The 16366-nt window shown below is 49.5% G+C and overlaps 1 protein-coding gene across 1 annotated transcript in view; it reads right to left on the bottom strand.

The window, feature by feature from the left end:
* LOC138752466 (complement component C7-like) overlaps positions 1–15968 on the bottom strand; it is a 53827-nt gene extending 37859 nt beyond the window's left edge. The window contains 8 exon segments of the mRNA XM_069915313.1: positions 3400–3558; positions 9303–9441; positions 10255–10312; positions 10315–10395; positions 10757–10898; positions 13140–13206; positions 14235–14284; positions 15954–15968. Of these exon segments, the coding sequence (XP_069771414.1) occupies positions 3400–3558; positions 9303–9441; positions 10255–10312; positions 10315–10395; positions 10757–10898; positions 13140–13206; positions 14235–14284; positions 15954–15968 (711 nt within the window).
* Positions 15969–16366: the final 398 nt, after the last annotated feature.

The following is a 16366-nucleotide window of genomic DNA, read 5'->3' as shown; positions in this document are numbered from 1 at the left end:
GCCCACCTCACTGACAAAAGGCAAAGGAGGAAAAACCCAACACCCAACCCCAACCAACCAATTTTCCCTTGCAACCGCTGCAGTCGTGTCTGCCTGTCCCGCATCGGACTTGTCAGCCACAAACGAGCCTGCAGCTGACGTGGACTTTTTACCCCCTCCATAAATCTTCGTCCACGAAGCCAAGTCAAAGAAAAAAAACAACAAATAACTGAAGAACAGGTGTTACCAGAATTTTGTTCGAGTGCTTTAATTACTGTAATTCTGAAAAAAGATAGAGATCCATTGAAAGTGTCTTCATATAGACCCATTTCTCTATTGAATGTAGATTATAAAATTGTAGCAAAAGTGTTAGCAAATCGGCTTGCCAAGTACTTACCTAAGTTGATCAAACGTTAGATGCGGAAAAAGCCTTTGATAGGGTTGAATGGGATTTTTTATTTAAGGTGTTTATTTAAGAGAAGTTTAAATTTGGCCCTTTTTTTATTGGTTGGGTTAAAGCTTTATATACAAACCCAAATGCTAGGGTGGTGACAAATGGTCAAGTTTCCTTACCATTAAAATTGACTCATTCGACTTGGCAAGGGTGTCCATTGTCACCAGCCTTGTTTGCATTGGCTATTGAACCGTTAGCTCAGACAATAAGACAGAATGAAAAGATAAGAGCGATGAGAGTTATGATGAGGAATATAAGATTAATCTATTTGCAATTGATGTTTTGATATACTTGACAGAACCAAAACAGTCATTGCCACATTTGCAGGAATGTTTATTACAATTTGGAAAATTATCTGGATATAAAGTTAATTGGGATAAGAGTGAAATTTTGCCAGTGGAGAGGGTGATTATTTAGAGTATAAAAATATTATAAAATTGAAATGGTCCGATAAAATTAAATATTTAGGAATAACTGTAAATGCTGATTATCAATCATTATGTTTCTTTATTTAAAAAAGATTAAAGCAGATTTAATTAAATGGAAAGACCTTCTGTTAACTTTAATTGGTTGAGTAAATTGTATTATGATGAACATTTTTCCTCAAATCCAATATTTATTTCAATCAATACCATGTTTTTTTCAGGATTTAAATAAAGTTGTGAGGGAATTTTTATGGAAAGGTAAATTATCGCGGGTAGCATGGTATAAACTCATATGGAAATATGCATTAGGTGGACTCCAGTTACCTCATTTTCAAAATTATTATGAAGCAACTCAGTTGAAATTTATTAGTAGATTGATGGATTTGGACCAACCTCCAAGTTCGGCGAAAGTGGAGATGGCTTGTAATTTTGAAGTTGAGGTGCATCAATTTATATTTCGATGGGATATGAATTTGTTGCGGGAATATAATATGCTGGTATTAAAACATTTGTTAAAGGTATGGACTAGAAGAAATAAGGTTTTAGGATCAAAAGGTAAATTATCAATTTTAACTCCATTACATAATAATCAGCTTATTCCTTTTTCAATGGTTAATAATAATTTAAAGAGTATAAAGATATTGCAGGATTGTTTTGAGGAAGGACAACTTCTTTCTTTTAATCAATTGAGGGAACGATTTGATATCTCTGAAAATTCTCTGTTTGTTTATTACCAACTTAGAGCTTTGGTAAAAGATATTTATGGTAAAGAGATTATTCTACCTGTATTGACGAAATTCAAATCTTTGATTTCCTCTATACCAGTGGTTCCCAACCTTTTTCTTTCCACTCACATACCACTTTAAGTAATCCCAATCCTATTGGTGTTCTGTGATCAGTAAGGGATTGCTTAAGGTGGTATGTGAGCAGGAAGGGAAGGTTGAGAAGCACTGCTTTAGACTCAATGGTTACTGAAATATTTTGCTCAAGACAAATTGTCATTGGCCCATTTCCTTTGGAGTTATGAAACCATGCACATAACGAGTCAATTAGGTACAATTAAAACAGTGGTTTTCAACCTTTTTCTTTCCACCCACATACCACCTTAAGCAATCCCTTACTAATCACAGAGCACCTATGGCATAGGAAATACTTAAAGAGGTATGTGAGTGGAAAGAAAAAGGTTGGGAACCATTGCTCTATAAAAAAAGGGTTATATTTCAGTTATGTATCAAGTGTTACAAGATAGTATGGATAAACCAGACTGGGAGAAGTCTAAGCTTAAATGGGAAAATGATTTAACTTTTATTTTTCCAGAAGATTACTGGGTAGATATGTGTTATGATAATGTAACTAAATTGACGAATGTACGATATGGAATGCTTAATTATAATTTTTTACATCAGTTATATTTAACTCCGGAGAAACTGAAAAAATATGGTTTTAGTAACTCGGATTCTTGTTTTAGATGTGGTTTATGTACTGGTACTTTTTTTTTAACCTGCTGTTGGTCCTGTGTTAAAGTACAACCATTTTGGGAAGAAATTAGGTTAGTTTTGGGAAAATTATATAATATTAAGTTACCATTAGACCCATCTATTTTTCTAATGGGTTACATGGTTCCTTTAAGGGAATTAGGGTTGGATAAGTTTCAAATTGCATTTGTACGATTAGTGATGTCTGTGGCACGAAAATGTGTAGCTAGTACATGGAAAGATAATATAGCGATTAATATAATGCGATGGCAGAATGAATTGAAAGCTTGTGTTATTATGGAAAAAATCACATATAATCTGCATGAGAATTATTCTTTTTTTGTTAATAAGTGGCTACCTTATTTGCAATATATGCATTTGGATTTATTAAATCCTTTATTAGTTTTTTTTTGTTTAGATTCTTGGATCTCCTTAAGAGAGCTGGCTGATGGGGTGGGAGGGTGGGGGTGGGGGTTTGTGTTTTATTTTATACATATACTTATACAAAATTGTCCTTATTGGATTGTATACTGTTTTTTCTTAATGATCTTTTAAATAAATAAAGTTTTAAAAAAAAGGGTTCAGGCCTGAAACGTCAGCGACATATCTTTACCTCCTGTGGGCGCTGCGAGACTGGCAAGTGTTCCTCCAGCATTGACTGTGTGTTTTTACTACAGTCACAGCTTCTGCAGATGTTCACTCAGTTGGATTCAACCCCCCCCCCCCCACCCACCACCGAACTTCAGGATTGAGGGACGCCCACTTAGAACAGAGATGTGGAGGAATTTCTTCAGCCAGAGGGTGGTGAATCTATGGAATTTGTTGTGGAGGCCGGGCCATTGGGTGTGTTTAAGGCAGAGTTCGACAGGTTCTGGATCAGTCAGGGCCTCAAAGGTTATGGGGAGAAAGCCGGGCAGCGGGGAAATGGATCAGCTCATGATTGAACGGTGGGGCAGACTCGATGGGCTGAATGGCCTATTTCTGCTCCTATGGCATATGGTCACTCCCAGCCCTCATCCGATCCCCAGTGATCTTCCCAGTCAGTCCATGGCTTGCCCGTGGCTACCTTGTTCTTCTGATTGTTGGTGTTGGAGAACGTGTTGTGCTGGCTGTTGTAGCTGGAGAATATTCCGCGTCCGGATGCGGCGACACTGCCGGACGTCTGCTTCATGTACGACCAGCTGCTCTGGTACATCTGCGACTTGAAGTCATTCTTCACCTCTACCTAGAGGGCACAGAGTCCGAGGGTCAGAGCTGAGCCCACTCACCGCTCCTCGGCACAACCAGGGTCATAGGGGTCACACTACGGGTCACAGCGGTCACACCGAGAGTCATGGGGTCGCAGCAAAGGTCACAGCCTCAGGCCGAGGATCACACTGAGGGTCACATTTAGAGTCACGGGGTCTTTCCAATGGTCACACTGAGAGTCGTGGGGTCATGCCGAGGGTCACACCCATGATCATGGGGTCACACTGAGGGTCACGCTGAAGGTCACGGGTCACACTGAGGTCCACAGGGTCACCGTATGGGTCACACCGAGTGTTTCAGCCCCAATTCAAGGCTCTGACTGCTGGGGTTCTCCTGGGGAAGGAGCTCCTTGGAAACTGGGAATTTTGAGAGACAGAGATCAGAGGTAATGAAGGAGCAGCGACGTATCTCCCACCCCGAGCAGCATGGGACGGAGGGGGTCCTGTCCCATGGTGGCCTTCCTCTGTGCTTGCAGTCCTTAACCTTCTTGCAGGAAGAGGTCATGTGGTTGGAGAGAGGTCCCATGGAATAGTTGGCAGTGCACAGAGCCCCATTACACACCTTCAGCTTCCAACCACCCCATTACATACACACAACTCACAACTGCCCAATTACATACCCACAACTCACAACCACCCCATTACACATCTTCAGTTCACATCCACAACTCACAACCACCCCATTGCACACCCACAGCTCACAACCACCCCATTACACATCCACAGCTCACAACCACTCAGCTCACAACCACTCCATTACATACCACAACTCACAACTGCCCCATTACACACCTACAATTCACAACTGCCCTGTTATGCACCTTCATCTCACAACTGCCCTTTTACACACCTTCAGCTCACAATTGCCCCATTACACACCCTCAGCTCACATCTCCAATGTTACACATCCACACCTCACAACCATGATGTTACACACCCACAGCTCACAACCACATCAATACACCAAAGCTCATTACCATAATTTTACACACCCACAACTCACAACCATGTTGTTACATGCTGACAGCCCACAACCACCATGTTAAAAACCCACAGCTCACATCCATGTTACACACTCACAGCTCACAACCACATCATTACACACACAGCTCACAACTTTCTCTTTACTCACCTACAACTCCTAACTGCAACATTACACACACACAGCTTACAACCATGTTGTTACACACCCACAGCTGACCAATGCATCAATACACATCCACAGCTCACACCCGGATGGTTACATACCCACAGCTCAAAACCAGTCCTGTTACACACCCACAGGTCACAAATGCCTCGTTACACACTCACAATATGATGAGATGGGGTGGTCCTCATGGAATGGTCAGGGTTAGTAAATATAGGCAGTGCATAGAGAGCATTGTTTGGTTCAGTCAACGTAGCAGTTACTGCGACACCGTAACAGCGCCAGCGACCATAGTTTGATTCCCGCATCGTCTGTAACGAGTTTATACGTTCTCCCTGTGTCTGGGTGGGTTTTCCCCGGGGGCTCCGGTTTCCTCCCACTGTTCAAAACGTACCGGGGGTTGTAGGTTAATGAGGTGCAATTGGGCGGCACAAATCAACTTCTGCTGTGCTGGAAATAAAATTTAAATTTAACATGGACCAGGACGGCCAGCAGAGGGCACACAAAACCATCGAAGGCCCCTTCCATCCCGCACACAGCATCTTCCAGCTGCTCCCGTCGGGGAAGAGATACAGGAGGATCAGAGCCGGGCTGGGGAACAGCTTCTTCCCACGGGCAGTGAGAACGGTGAACGACCAAAGGAACCGCTCACACTGACCCTCCGAGATTCTCATATTCATGAAACAATATTTATTTGTACAGATAAAATACTTGTTGTGTGTGGGCATTGTTTGTCTGTATGTGTGGTGTGTCTGTGTTTTGTCACCAAGGACCGGAGAATATTGTTTCGTCGGGTTGTACTTGTACAATCTGATGACAATAAAGTTGAGAAGACATGAGGTTGCTTTGGGAGACGTTGTGAAGGAAAATCCTAAGGATTTCTGCAGATATATCGAACAAAAGGATAGTAAGGGACAATATTGAAGATCAGAGTGGTTGGCTTTGTATGGAGCCAAAAAAGAGGGGAGAAGTAGTAAATGTTTTTTTTCCATCAGTATTCAGTCAGGAAGCGGGCTCAGAGTCATGGGAAGTAAGGAAAACAAGTAGTGAGATCATGGAACCTGAATAGATTAAGGAAGTCTTAAAGCAAAAAAGAGTGGATAAATCCCCAGGGCCTGACAGGATATTCCCTCAGACCTCGAGGGAGGCTCGTGTAGAAATTGCAGGGCAGAACTATTTAAAATGTCCTTAGCCACGGGTGTGGTGCCAAAGGATTGGAGGGGAGTTCACGTTGTCCCGTTGTTTAAAAAAAAGGCTCCTAACATGATGCTGGAAATTATAGGCCGGTGAGCTGACGCCAGTTGTAGGTGAGTTGTTGGATGGTGGAGAACAGATACAGAAGTCCTCGGATAGACAGGGACCTATGAGGGATGGTCAATATGACTTTGTGCGTGGTAGGTTATGTTTAACTAATCTCAGTTTTCCAGCAGGTGACCTGGAAAATTGATGAAGGGAAAGGCTGTGGATGGACTTTTGTAAGATCTTTGCTAAATAAAAATCTAGCCTTGCCGGGGGTGTGGTAATGGCAGCATTACCGGGAGTGCAGGGAGTGGAGACACAGGTCTGCTATGAAGAATGCAACAGCTTGGTCCAAATGCCGGCAGCTCCGTACAGGCGCTAAATGACCTGATTAAGGAGTCAATGGCATTTGTAACATCCTGTGACTGCGGGGGAGGGGTGGGGGGGTGGGGTGGGGGGTATCCGTGCCCAAGAAGGCAGCGCCTGTGCTCAGCAGTGGCCACGAAGGGTTCCAAACTCCGGGGGAGCAGCGGACCGGCACAGGGTGCCAGGAGAACATCCCTCCCCCCCAACCCGAGAAGAAGAATCAGAGGAGATGACCCTACAAGATGGTGACCTCACCGGTGGGCCAGCGAGGGGCTCATGCAGGCTGAGGGGCCCCCACGGACTGTGGGCGACTTGCGGTCGGGAGACCCACACGGGCTGCTGGAGGCCAGCTCATGGGAACCAGGTATCTGAGCCGGGATTCGAGAGGGCGTTGAGGGCAAGAAGGGTCTCGGGAGCTGATTCCATACTGATCGGGTCAGGGGTTCGGATCTGGAGCTCGGGCGGCCGGTGGATCGAACAGTAGTCTGTGTGGCTGCAGAGGCTGCGGGAGGGCTGGAGGCAAATCTACGGACACTCAGTGACTCTAAAGGGACTCTCCTTTGTTTCTCCTTCTCTCGGACTGTAGGGGGTACCGGGCAACACTGATGGGGACATTTTGTCTGACTTACAACAGGCAGAGTAAACTTTTGTGTAATATGACATGTTCTGTGCTATTACATGACAATAAAGAAACCTTAAATCTTGACAGTTCGGAATGAGGTAAAAAATTGGGTTAGACATTGGCTTTATAGAGACCCCAGAGAGTTATGGTGGAGGATTGCTTTGGACGTGGATTAAGGATGAAAGGGGAGAAGTTTAGGGGAAACATGAGAGGAAACTTCTTCATACAGGGAGTGGTGGGAGTGTGGAACAAGCTGTCAGCTGAAGTGGTGAATGTGGGCTCAATTTTGACATTGAAGAAGAATTTGGATGGGAGGGGTATGGAGGGCTATGGACTGTTATCTATTTGGACTTTAGTAAGGCTTTTGATAAGGTTCCCCATAAGAGGTTAGTAATTAATGATGAAGTAGTAAAATGGATTCAACAATGGTTGGATGGGAGATGCCAGAGAGTAGTGGTGGAAAATTGTTTGTCGAATTGGAGGCCGGTGTTGAGTGGGGTCCCTCAAGGATGAGTACTGGGCTCATTGCTGTTTGTCATATATATATTAACGATCTAGATGATAATGTGGCAAATTGGATTAGTAAATTTGCAGATGATACAAAGATTGGTGGTGTTGTGGACGGTGAGGAAGATTATCAAAGTTTACAGGATGATGTAGGACAGTTAGAAGAGTGGGCTGAAAGATGGCAGATGGAGTTTAATACTGATAAATGTGAGGTGCTACATTTTGGTAGGAATAATCAAAATACGACATACACGTTAAATGGTCGACAACTGAGGAATGCAGTGGAACAAAGGGATTTCGGAGTCATGGTCCATAATTCCCTGAAAGTTGAATCACATGTGGACAGGGTGTTGAAGAAGGCATTTAGTATGTTGGCTTCATAAATCAGAGTATAGAACACAGGAGTTGGGATGTCACGTTGAAGTTGTATAAGGCGTTGGTGAGGCTAAATTTAGAATATTGTGTGCAGTTTTGGTCACCGAATTACAGGAAGGATATAAACAGTATAGAGAGAGAGTGGAGGAGGTTTTTACGAGAATGTTGCCGGGGTTTCAGGGTTTCGGTTACAGGGAACGGTTGAGCAGATTAGGACTTTATTTGCTGGAAGGTAGAAGGTTGAGGGGTGATTTGATAGAGGTATTTAAAATTATAAGAGGGATGGATAGAGTCAATGTGGACAGGATTTTTCCACTGGGAGTGGGGGAGATTCAAACAAGAGGGCATGGATTGAGAGTAAAGGTTTAGGGGAAACATGAGGAGGAATTTTCTTCATGCAGAGGGTGGTGGGGTTATGGAATGAACTTCCGGCAGAGGTGGTAGAAGTGAGATTGATGTTAATATTCAAGGATAGACTGGATAGGTATATGAAAGGGAGAGGTGTGGAGGGTTATGGGCCAAATGCAGGTCAGTGGGATTAGGTGGGTGAAGATGTTTGGCACAGACTAGTAGGGCCAAACTAGCCTGTTTCTGTGCTGTAAATGGTTATATGGGCGCAGGTCAGTGGGACAAGGCAGAAAAATGGTTCAGCATGGGCTGGGAGGGCTGATGGGGCCTGTTTCTGTGCTGTCGTGTTCTATGGTTTGGCAGTACAGGAGCAGGCCCTTGGGCCCCCATCTGTGGTGAACACCATGTCCGAATCAAATCGAAAGTCTGCTGCCTGTACCTGATCCACATCCCTCCAACCCCTTTCCGGTCCCGTGTCTAACGGGAAGCCCCTTAAACACTCCTATCATTTATTCTTCCACCTCTACCCCTGAAACCTACCCCTCCACGTAAAATTTAAATTCAGGTCATCTTGGCCCACGAGCCCAATTACACCCCATTAACCTACAACCCCCACGGTACGTTTCGAACAGTGGCAGGAAACTGGAGCCCCACCCCCGGGGAAAACCCACTCAGACACGGTGGAGAATGGACAATCTCCTGAGAGACTGTGCGGGGATTCAATCCCAGGTCCCGATCATTGAACTAACCGTGCCGCCCTTGAACTTTTACCAAATACAATCCAGCGGCACCCGCAACAAGGATCTGATCGTCAACCATTATTTTTTTCTCCCACAGATGCCCCTCGACCTGCTGAGATCCTTCACGGGATCATGTATTGCTCCAGATCCCAGCGTTTCCCAATGTTTTCCACCCCTCACCTCCTGCAGCATTTTGACGTTGCACACCCCACGCTCTGCTGGTCACAGCCCCTCATCCTGACCACCACCCCCACCACCTTCCTCTGTCTTCCCAGCACCAAGCCGGTTCCGTGCCCATACAGTTGGCTCTCCCTGGTGCCATGGGATCGGGGAGCGCCCCCGGCGTGGGCTGGGCCAGCTCTCCTTGCTCCTCCATACCTGGAAGGTGTACTGCAGCAGGCTCTCAGGGAGGCGGTAGTATCTCCGGTTATCGGCACTGAAAACCTTCCGGCAAGTTCCGCCAAAGAATTTGGTGTTGATGACGAGTCCCCGGAATTCCTCCTTGATGATATCGAACCTCAAAGGGGAAGGAAGGTGGAGGTGAGGGAATCGCTTCGTTCGTCCCGGCCTGTCTCCTCTCTCCACTTCTCCATCCTCACTGACCCCTCCCCCTCACTCATCTCCTCTCCCCTCCCTCCCTCCACACACCGTCTCTCTACCTCTCCTTCTGCCTTCCACTCACCCCTTCCACCCTCCTCCGTCCCCCTCCTCCTCACTGACACTCTCCCCCTTGCTTATCTCCCCTCCCCTCCTTACCTCCAGACAATGTCCCTCCTCTACCTCTCTTTCTCCCCTCCACTCACTCACCCTCCACTCCCTCCTTCACATCCTCCTCACCAACCCCTCCCTCCTCATCTCTTCCCTCCCCTTCACTCCCTCCTCACCATCCTTCCCCCTTCCCCATCCTTTCCCCTTCTCATACCACCCCCTCATTTCCTCCCTCCCATCCCTCCTTTCACTATCCCCCTCTCCTCCTACCTTATCTCCCTCCCCTTCTCACTCTACCCCCTCATCTCCCCTCCATATCTCCTCATTGCCCTCCCTTCCCACTCATACCATCTCTCTCTCTCCCCCCACGCTCATCTTCTTCCCTCCCCCTCCGTCTCCTCCGCTCTCCACTCCCCTCACTCTCATTCCCCAAGCCCCCAGCCCTCCCTCGCCCGCTGTCTCCTCCACCCTCCACTTTCCCAGCCCTTCCTCCCTCTGTCTCCTCCGCCCTCCACTCCCCCTCCATCTCCTCTGCCCTCCACCTCCCTCACTCCCATTCCCCGGGCTACCCAGCCTTCCCTCCCTCCTCGGTCCAGCATAACATGGGGGAGAGTACACCTACCCCTTGCCTGTGAGCTCAGCCTGCGGAGGGATCTGGTCAATGTCGCAGGCCATCTGGGGCTCCCGCATCCGGATTCATCTGCCCCGTCCTCTTCACAATCCTCGTCCCCATTACACACCAGCGAGCGACTGATACACTGGCCTGGGGCAGGGCAAGGTCACAGCTCACACCTGTCCTGTTCCACACCCACATCGTTACACATACCACAGCTCACCCCCATGTGGTGACACACCCACAGCTCACAACTGTGTGGTTACAGATCTGCAGCTCACACCCATCTTGTTGTACACCCACCCCATTACACACCCACAGCTCACACCAACGTTATTATACACCCAAAGCTCACAACTGCTCTCCTTACACACCCACAGTTCACAACCACTCTCCACCCCATTCTCCCCACCACTCTCTCCCCATGCCCCACCCCCTCACCACTCCAGCATGCCCGACCCCTGACCTCCAACCCCCACCATCCCCCCTCCCTTCCCCCCCTCCCCCTGACCTGACAGGCAGCGGAAGCGATCCCCACACCCCTCCTCGAGGGGACACCCTCGGGTGGGCTGACAGGCCCGCACCTCGTCCATGGGCCCGGAGCAGGGCCGGCCCCCGAACTGGGCCATCACGCCCGCTGCCCTCCAGCGGGTCTGCAACAAGGGGGAGGGGTCACAGAGGGGTCCTGGACCCCACACCATCCCTCCCCTCACAGCAATATACAGCCCTGTCCAACCCCGGCCTCATGATCCCCAGCCCCTGACCTGAACCCCTGATCCCGGTCTCCCGGCTCCTGGTCCCTGACCCAACTCCCGGACCCTGACCCTGGCTCCTGGTCCCAACCCCCAAACACCGATCCCGTGACCCCCGACCACCAGTTCAACCCCCTCCCCACCATGACCCTCATATTCTAACCCTGACCTGATTCCTGTACTTTGACTCTCAGACCCTGAGAGTCCTCAGGACTTGAACTTTGACCTCAACCTTGAACTTTGACCTTCAGACCTTGACCTTTAGACCCTGAGCCCCAAACAACCCTTAGCCTTCTGGACCCTGACCTTCAACCCTCAGACCCTGAACCCTTTGCCCTCCCGATCACTCAGGGCAGTGGGTTTGAGAATAGGTTGTCCGCATGCAAATGTAGGTGACAACGAGTGTGTGTGTGTGTGTGTGTGTGTGTGTGTGTGTGTGTGTGTGTGTGTGTGTGTGTGTGTGTGTGTGTGTTGGGGGTTGTGAGTGTGCGTTTGAAGGTGTGTGAGTGTGACCTGGGCCTGGGCTGGACAGATGGGCAATTCTTTAGACCCGTACATCTACCCTGGACCCTCCATCCCAATGCCCAACAAGGACAGGATTCTCCTTGTCTTCACTTAACACCCCACCAGCCTCCACATCCAACATGTCCTCCTCCACCATTTCACCACTCACTGAGTGATCTCACAATGAAACACATATTCCCCTCTCCTCCCCTCTCTGCCTTCCGCAGGGACCACTCCCTCCGTGACTCCCTCCCCAGGAGAAGTTCCACGTGTGCCCACAACTCCTCCCTCACAACCATTCGGTCCCCAAACAGTCCTTCCAAGAGAAGCAACATTTCCCTTGTGAATCTGCAGGGGTCGTCCACTGCATCTGGTGCTACTGTCGTGGTCTCCTCTACATCGGAGAGACTGGGTGCAGACTGGAGATGGCTTAGTTGAGCACCTCGACTCTGTCCGCTGCAATATCACCCAGTGGCCGCCCATTTCAATCCTCCATCTCATGTCTGTCCATGGCCAGACTGAGCCCACCCATAAATTGGATCAACAACCTCATCTTCCCACCTTCCAACTTGATGGGATTAACAGTGACATCTCCAGTTTCCACAAGAAAAACCATTCCCAATGTCTCCTCTCTCTCTCTCTCCCTCTCTTTCCCCCTCCCTCCCTCCCTGATTCTCTCTCTACTCTCCCTTTCCATCTCCCTCCCTCCCTCTCCAATTCTCCCTCTCTCTTCCTCCCTCTCCCTCCCTCACTCTCTATCTCTCTCTCTTGTCTCCTTATCGTGTCCAATTAATATCTTCCACCTGTCAGCCTGTTCTTATCCCCTCCCTTTTCTTCCCCTCTCCCCAGCCTTATCATTCAAGCACCTGTCTGCCTTTCCCTAAACAGTACAACTCTGATGATCTGAAATCAGATTCGGCAAAATCCTCATTTATCCAAAAAAATTTTTCGGAGACGAACTGATCTCACAGGTTTAAAAGAAATTCACACGACATGAAATTAGAACGGTTGTCCTCATTTCCGGTAACTCCTTGCCCCTCTCTTTCCATTTCTTCTTTTTTACCTTCCCAATTGACTTTTCTCTCCAACTTTCCCTCTCAAGCTGCGCGCCACCATCTCCCAGTCACAGGCGGTCAGAAGGATCCCTTGTCCCGGCGTCATCAAGGAGAGCAGCCTCCCTGGCAGGAGTGGGACCTCGGGCTCTGTGGCATTCCCTCCCCTCCCCATCGGCACACCGGAGCTCCCGACTCCCCAGTGAGCATGTGCAATAGGCCTGGTGGAGAATTTGGAGCCGGGTGTCAGGAGGTCGGGGAGACAAGATCCCGCCAATTTGCCAACGGTGGGGACGTGTCTGGTACGGCAGCGACAGTCGGGAAATCTTGGTGATCAGTGGCGGCGTTGCGGATAATTGGAGTTGTACAGCACCTGGAAGAAGGGCTCAGGCCTGAAACATCGGCTGCATTTTTACCTCCTGTGGGCGCTACGAGACCCAACCGAGTTCCTCCAGCATCTGCAGACTTTTGCGCTTCACTTCACAGGCTGATGGGTCACCCTCCCCTCCTCCCTCCCACCCCAACACTGTCCCTCACCCACTCCCCTTGATTCCACCACACCATGAGCAAGGCACAGACAACTCACCTGAGTGCGGTTACAGCCCTCACACTCACTCCAGGGGGTGAAGGGTCCCCACTGACAGTTTATCGGCCTGTGGCATAGAGGGTGGTCAGAGATGTCAGCTCTGCCTGATATCCGCTCCCACCCAATGCCCCCTCTCCCCCACCCCTCTCTCATCTCCTCTCCACCCACCCCCTCACACTCCTCACCCACTCTCTCCTAACCCCTGCCTCAACCACCCACTCCCTCCCCTCGCCTCTCCTCACCCCTCCCTCACCCACCTACTACCTCTCCTCCTTTAACCCCTCCCTCATCCCCTCTCCACCCACCCCCTCACATTCCCCTCCAACCCCTCCCTCATTCCCTCTCCATCCACCCCCTCACATTCCCCTCCACCGCCTCCCTCAATCCCTCTTCTCACCCCCTCACACTCCTTCCTCCACACCCCTTTCCCACTCCCTCCCCTTACCCCCTCCTTACCCCTCCCTCACCCACCTACCGCCTCCCCTTTTTTACCCCCTCATCCTCTCTCCACCCACCCACTCACACTCTCACCCTCACCCTCTCCTTCCCCAACCACCCCCCTCGGCCCCTCCCTCTCTACCTTCACCCCTCACTCACCCAGCCACCCCCTCCCTCTCCCCCTCACCTTCACCCCTCCCTCATTGCCTCCCTCCCCACCCACCCTCTCATACTCCCACCTCACACACCCCCCTCCTCACCTGCTCCCTCTCCAACACCCCCTCTCACCCCCACCCCTCCCTCATCTCCTCTCCACCCACACCCTCACACCCCCTCCCCCTCCCTCCTCACCTCCTCCCTTGCCCCTTCCTCAACCCTCCCTCCTACTCCCTCCCTTTCCCTCACCCACCCACCCTCTTCCTCTGCCCTCACGCCTCCCCAACACACCCTTGATCCCTCCCTCCTTACCCCTCCCTGCCACCTACCTCCTCCCTTTCCCCCTGCTCACCCCTCCCTTCCTTCACCCTCTCCCTTCACATTCCCTCTCTCCCTCACCCCACCTCATCCATCTCCCCATTTCTCCCCGCTTTCCTCTCCCCCTGTCCCTCCCTGACCTCAACCCTCAATGCCCCACCTCGGAGGAGGAAGATAACTTACCAATGATGTCCGTAGGCCTGGGCCAGGACAACACAGACAATCAGGAACAACTATGGGGGGAGAGAGTCGCGTCAGACAGAGCTCTTTATGGCCACTTGGCCCATCCCTCTTGTTCTGTCCCTGCTCACCACATGTACGCTGTCCCAGTGGGATTCTCCAATTCAACTTCTCCTGTCACAGGGGCCTCTCTTCCCCTCCCACTGGAGTCTTCCTCCCCCCCCCACACAAGTCCCTCCCATTCACACTGGACCCTTTGTGTAACAGGAAAGTCAACGGGGCCCCCATCCCCTTCTCTCCCCAACCCCTTCACTCTCCCCCAACCGCCTCGTTCCCCCAACCGCCTCGTTCCCCCAATCTTCTCATTGCCCCCAACATCCTCACTCTCTCCAACCCTCTCTCTCCCCCAACCCCCACACAAAAAAAAGGTAATAGGGAGAATCCTGGGAATTAGAGGCCAGTGAGTCTTACATCAGTGATGTGAAAACTATTGGAGAGGATTCTCAAGGACAGGATCTATGAGCATTTGGAGAAGTCCAGTCTACTCAGGGATAGTCAGCAGGGCTTTGTGAAGGGAAGGTCGAGCCTCACGAGTCTAAATGAGTTTTTGAAATTGACGAGGGTCGGGTGCTAGATGTGGTTGACGTGGATTTTAGTGCGGCATTTGTCAAGGTTCCCCACGAGAGACTCATCCAGAAAGTCAGGAGCCTTGGGATCAGTGGAACCTTGGCCGTGTGGATAAAAAATTGATTTGCAGGTAGAAAGCAGAGGGTAGTAGCGGAAGGAAAGTTTTCTGCCTGGAAGTCGGTGATTAGTGGAGGGGCCGCAGGGATCTGTCGTGGTTCCCCTGCTTTTGTGATTTTTATAAATGACTTGGATGAAGAGGCGGAAGGATGGGTCAGTAAGTTTGCGGATGACACGAAGGTTGGAGGAGTTGTGGATGGAGCGGAAGGTTGTCAAAGGTTAAAAGAGGATATAGACAGGATGCAGAGTTGGGTGGAAAAGTGGCAGATGGAGTTCAGTCTGGATAAGTGTGAGGTGATGCATTTTGGAAGGACAGGGTTAATGCTCGGTTAATTAAGAGTGTGGATGAACAGAGGGACCTTGGGGTGCAAATCCGTATGTCCCTCGACATCACACAGGTTGATAGGATAGTTAAGAAGGCTAATGGGATGTTGGGATTCATTAATAGGGGGAATGAGGTCAGGAGTAGAGAGCTCATGTTGCAACTCTACAAATCTGTGTTGAGACCACACTTAGAGAATTGTGTTCATTTCACCTAATTGCAGGAAGGATGTGGAAGCTGTGGCGAGGGTGCAGAGAAGATTCACCAGGGTGTTGCCTGGATTGGAAAATATTATGAGGCAAGGTTAGGAGAACTGGAACTTTTCTCTTTGGAGCGCAGAAGGATGAGAGGAGACTTAATGGAGGTCTACAAGATTTTAAGAGCCATCTGTTTCCCAGGGGTAAGTGTTTTACACAGAGAGTTGTGGGGGCCTGGAATGCCTTTCCAGAGATGAGGCTGGAACATTAGGGGTATTTAAGAGACTCTTAGACAGACACATGGATGGAAGAAAAATAGAAGGTTACGGGATAGGGAGGGTTTAGAACCTTTTTCTTTAGAAAAGGTTATATGGGTCGGCACAATATCAAGGGCCAAAGGACCTGTACTATGCTGGATTGTTCTGTGTTCTAACCCTTGAGTCACCCCAAACCCCTTACCTTCCCCCACTTCATTGCACTCCCATAACCGCTTTACTCACCCTACCCACGCACTCTCATTCAACCCCTTCAGTCCCATGTACCTGGTCTGTACCTGACCCACCCACCCATACCTGGTATGAACTTGACACACCCATACCTGCTTTGCACTTGTCCCACCCACCTATGCCTGATCGGTACTAGATCTACCTGTAACTAGTCTGTACCTGACCCACCCACCCATACGTGGTCTGTACCTGAACCACCCATACCTGGTCTGTACTTGCCCATCCAGCCATTCCTGGTCTGTACCAGACCCACACATACCTGGTCTGTAACTTGACTAACACCTGCTCTGTACCTGAACCACCCACCCATACCTGGTCTGTATTTGACTACCTACCTGGTCTAACCCTGATCCACTCATACCTGTC

The sequence above is a fragment of the Narcine bancroftii genome, chromosome 1 (genome assembly GCF_036971445.1).
Source record: "Narcine bancroftii isolate sNarBan1 chromosome 1, sNarBan1.hap1, whole genome shotgun sequence".
Classification (NCBI taxonomy): Eukaryota; Metazoa; Chordata; class Chondrichthyes; order Torpediniformes; family Narcinidae; genus Narcine; species Narcine bancroftii.
Note: the sequence above shows the minus strand (reverse complement) of the source record. Positions and strands in the feature narration are given on the sequence as shown.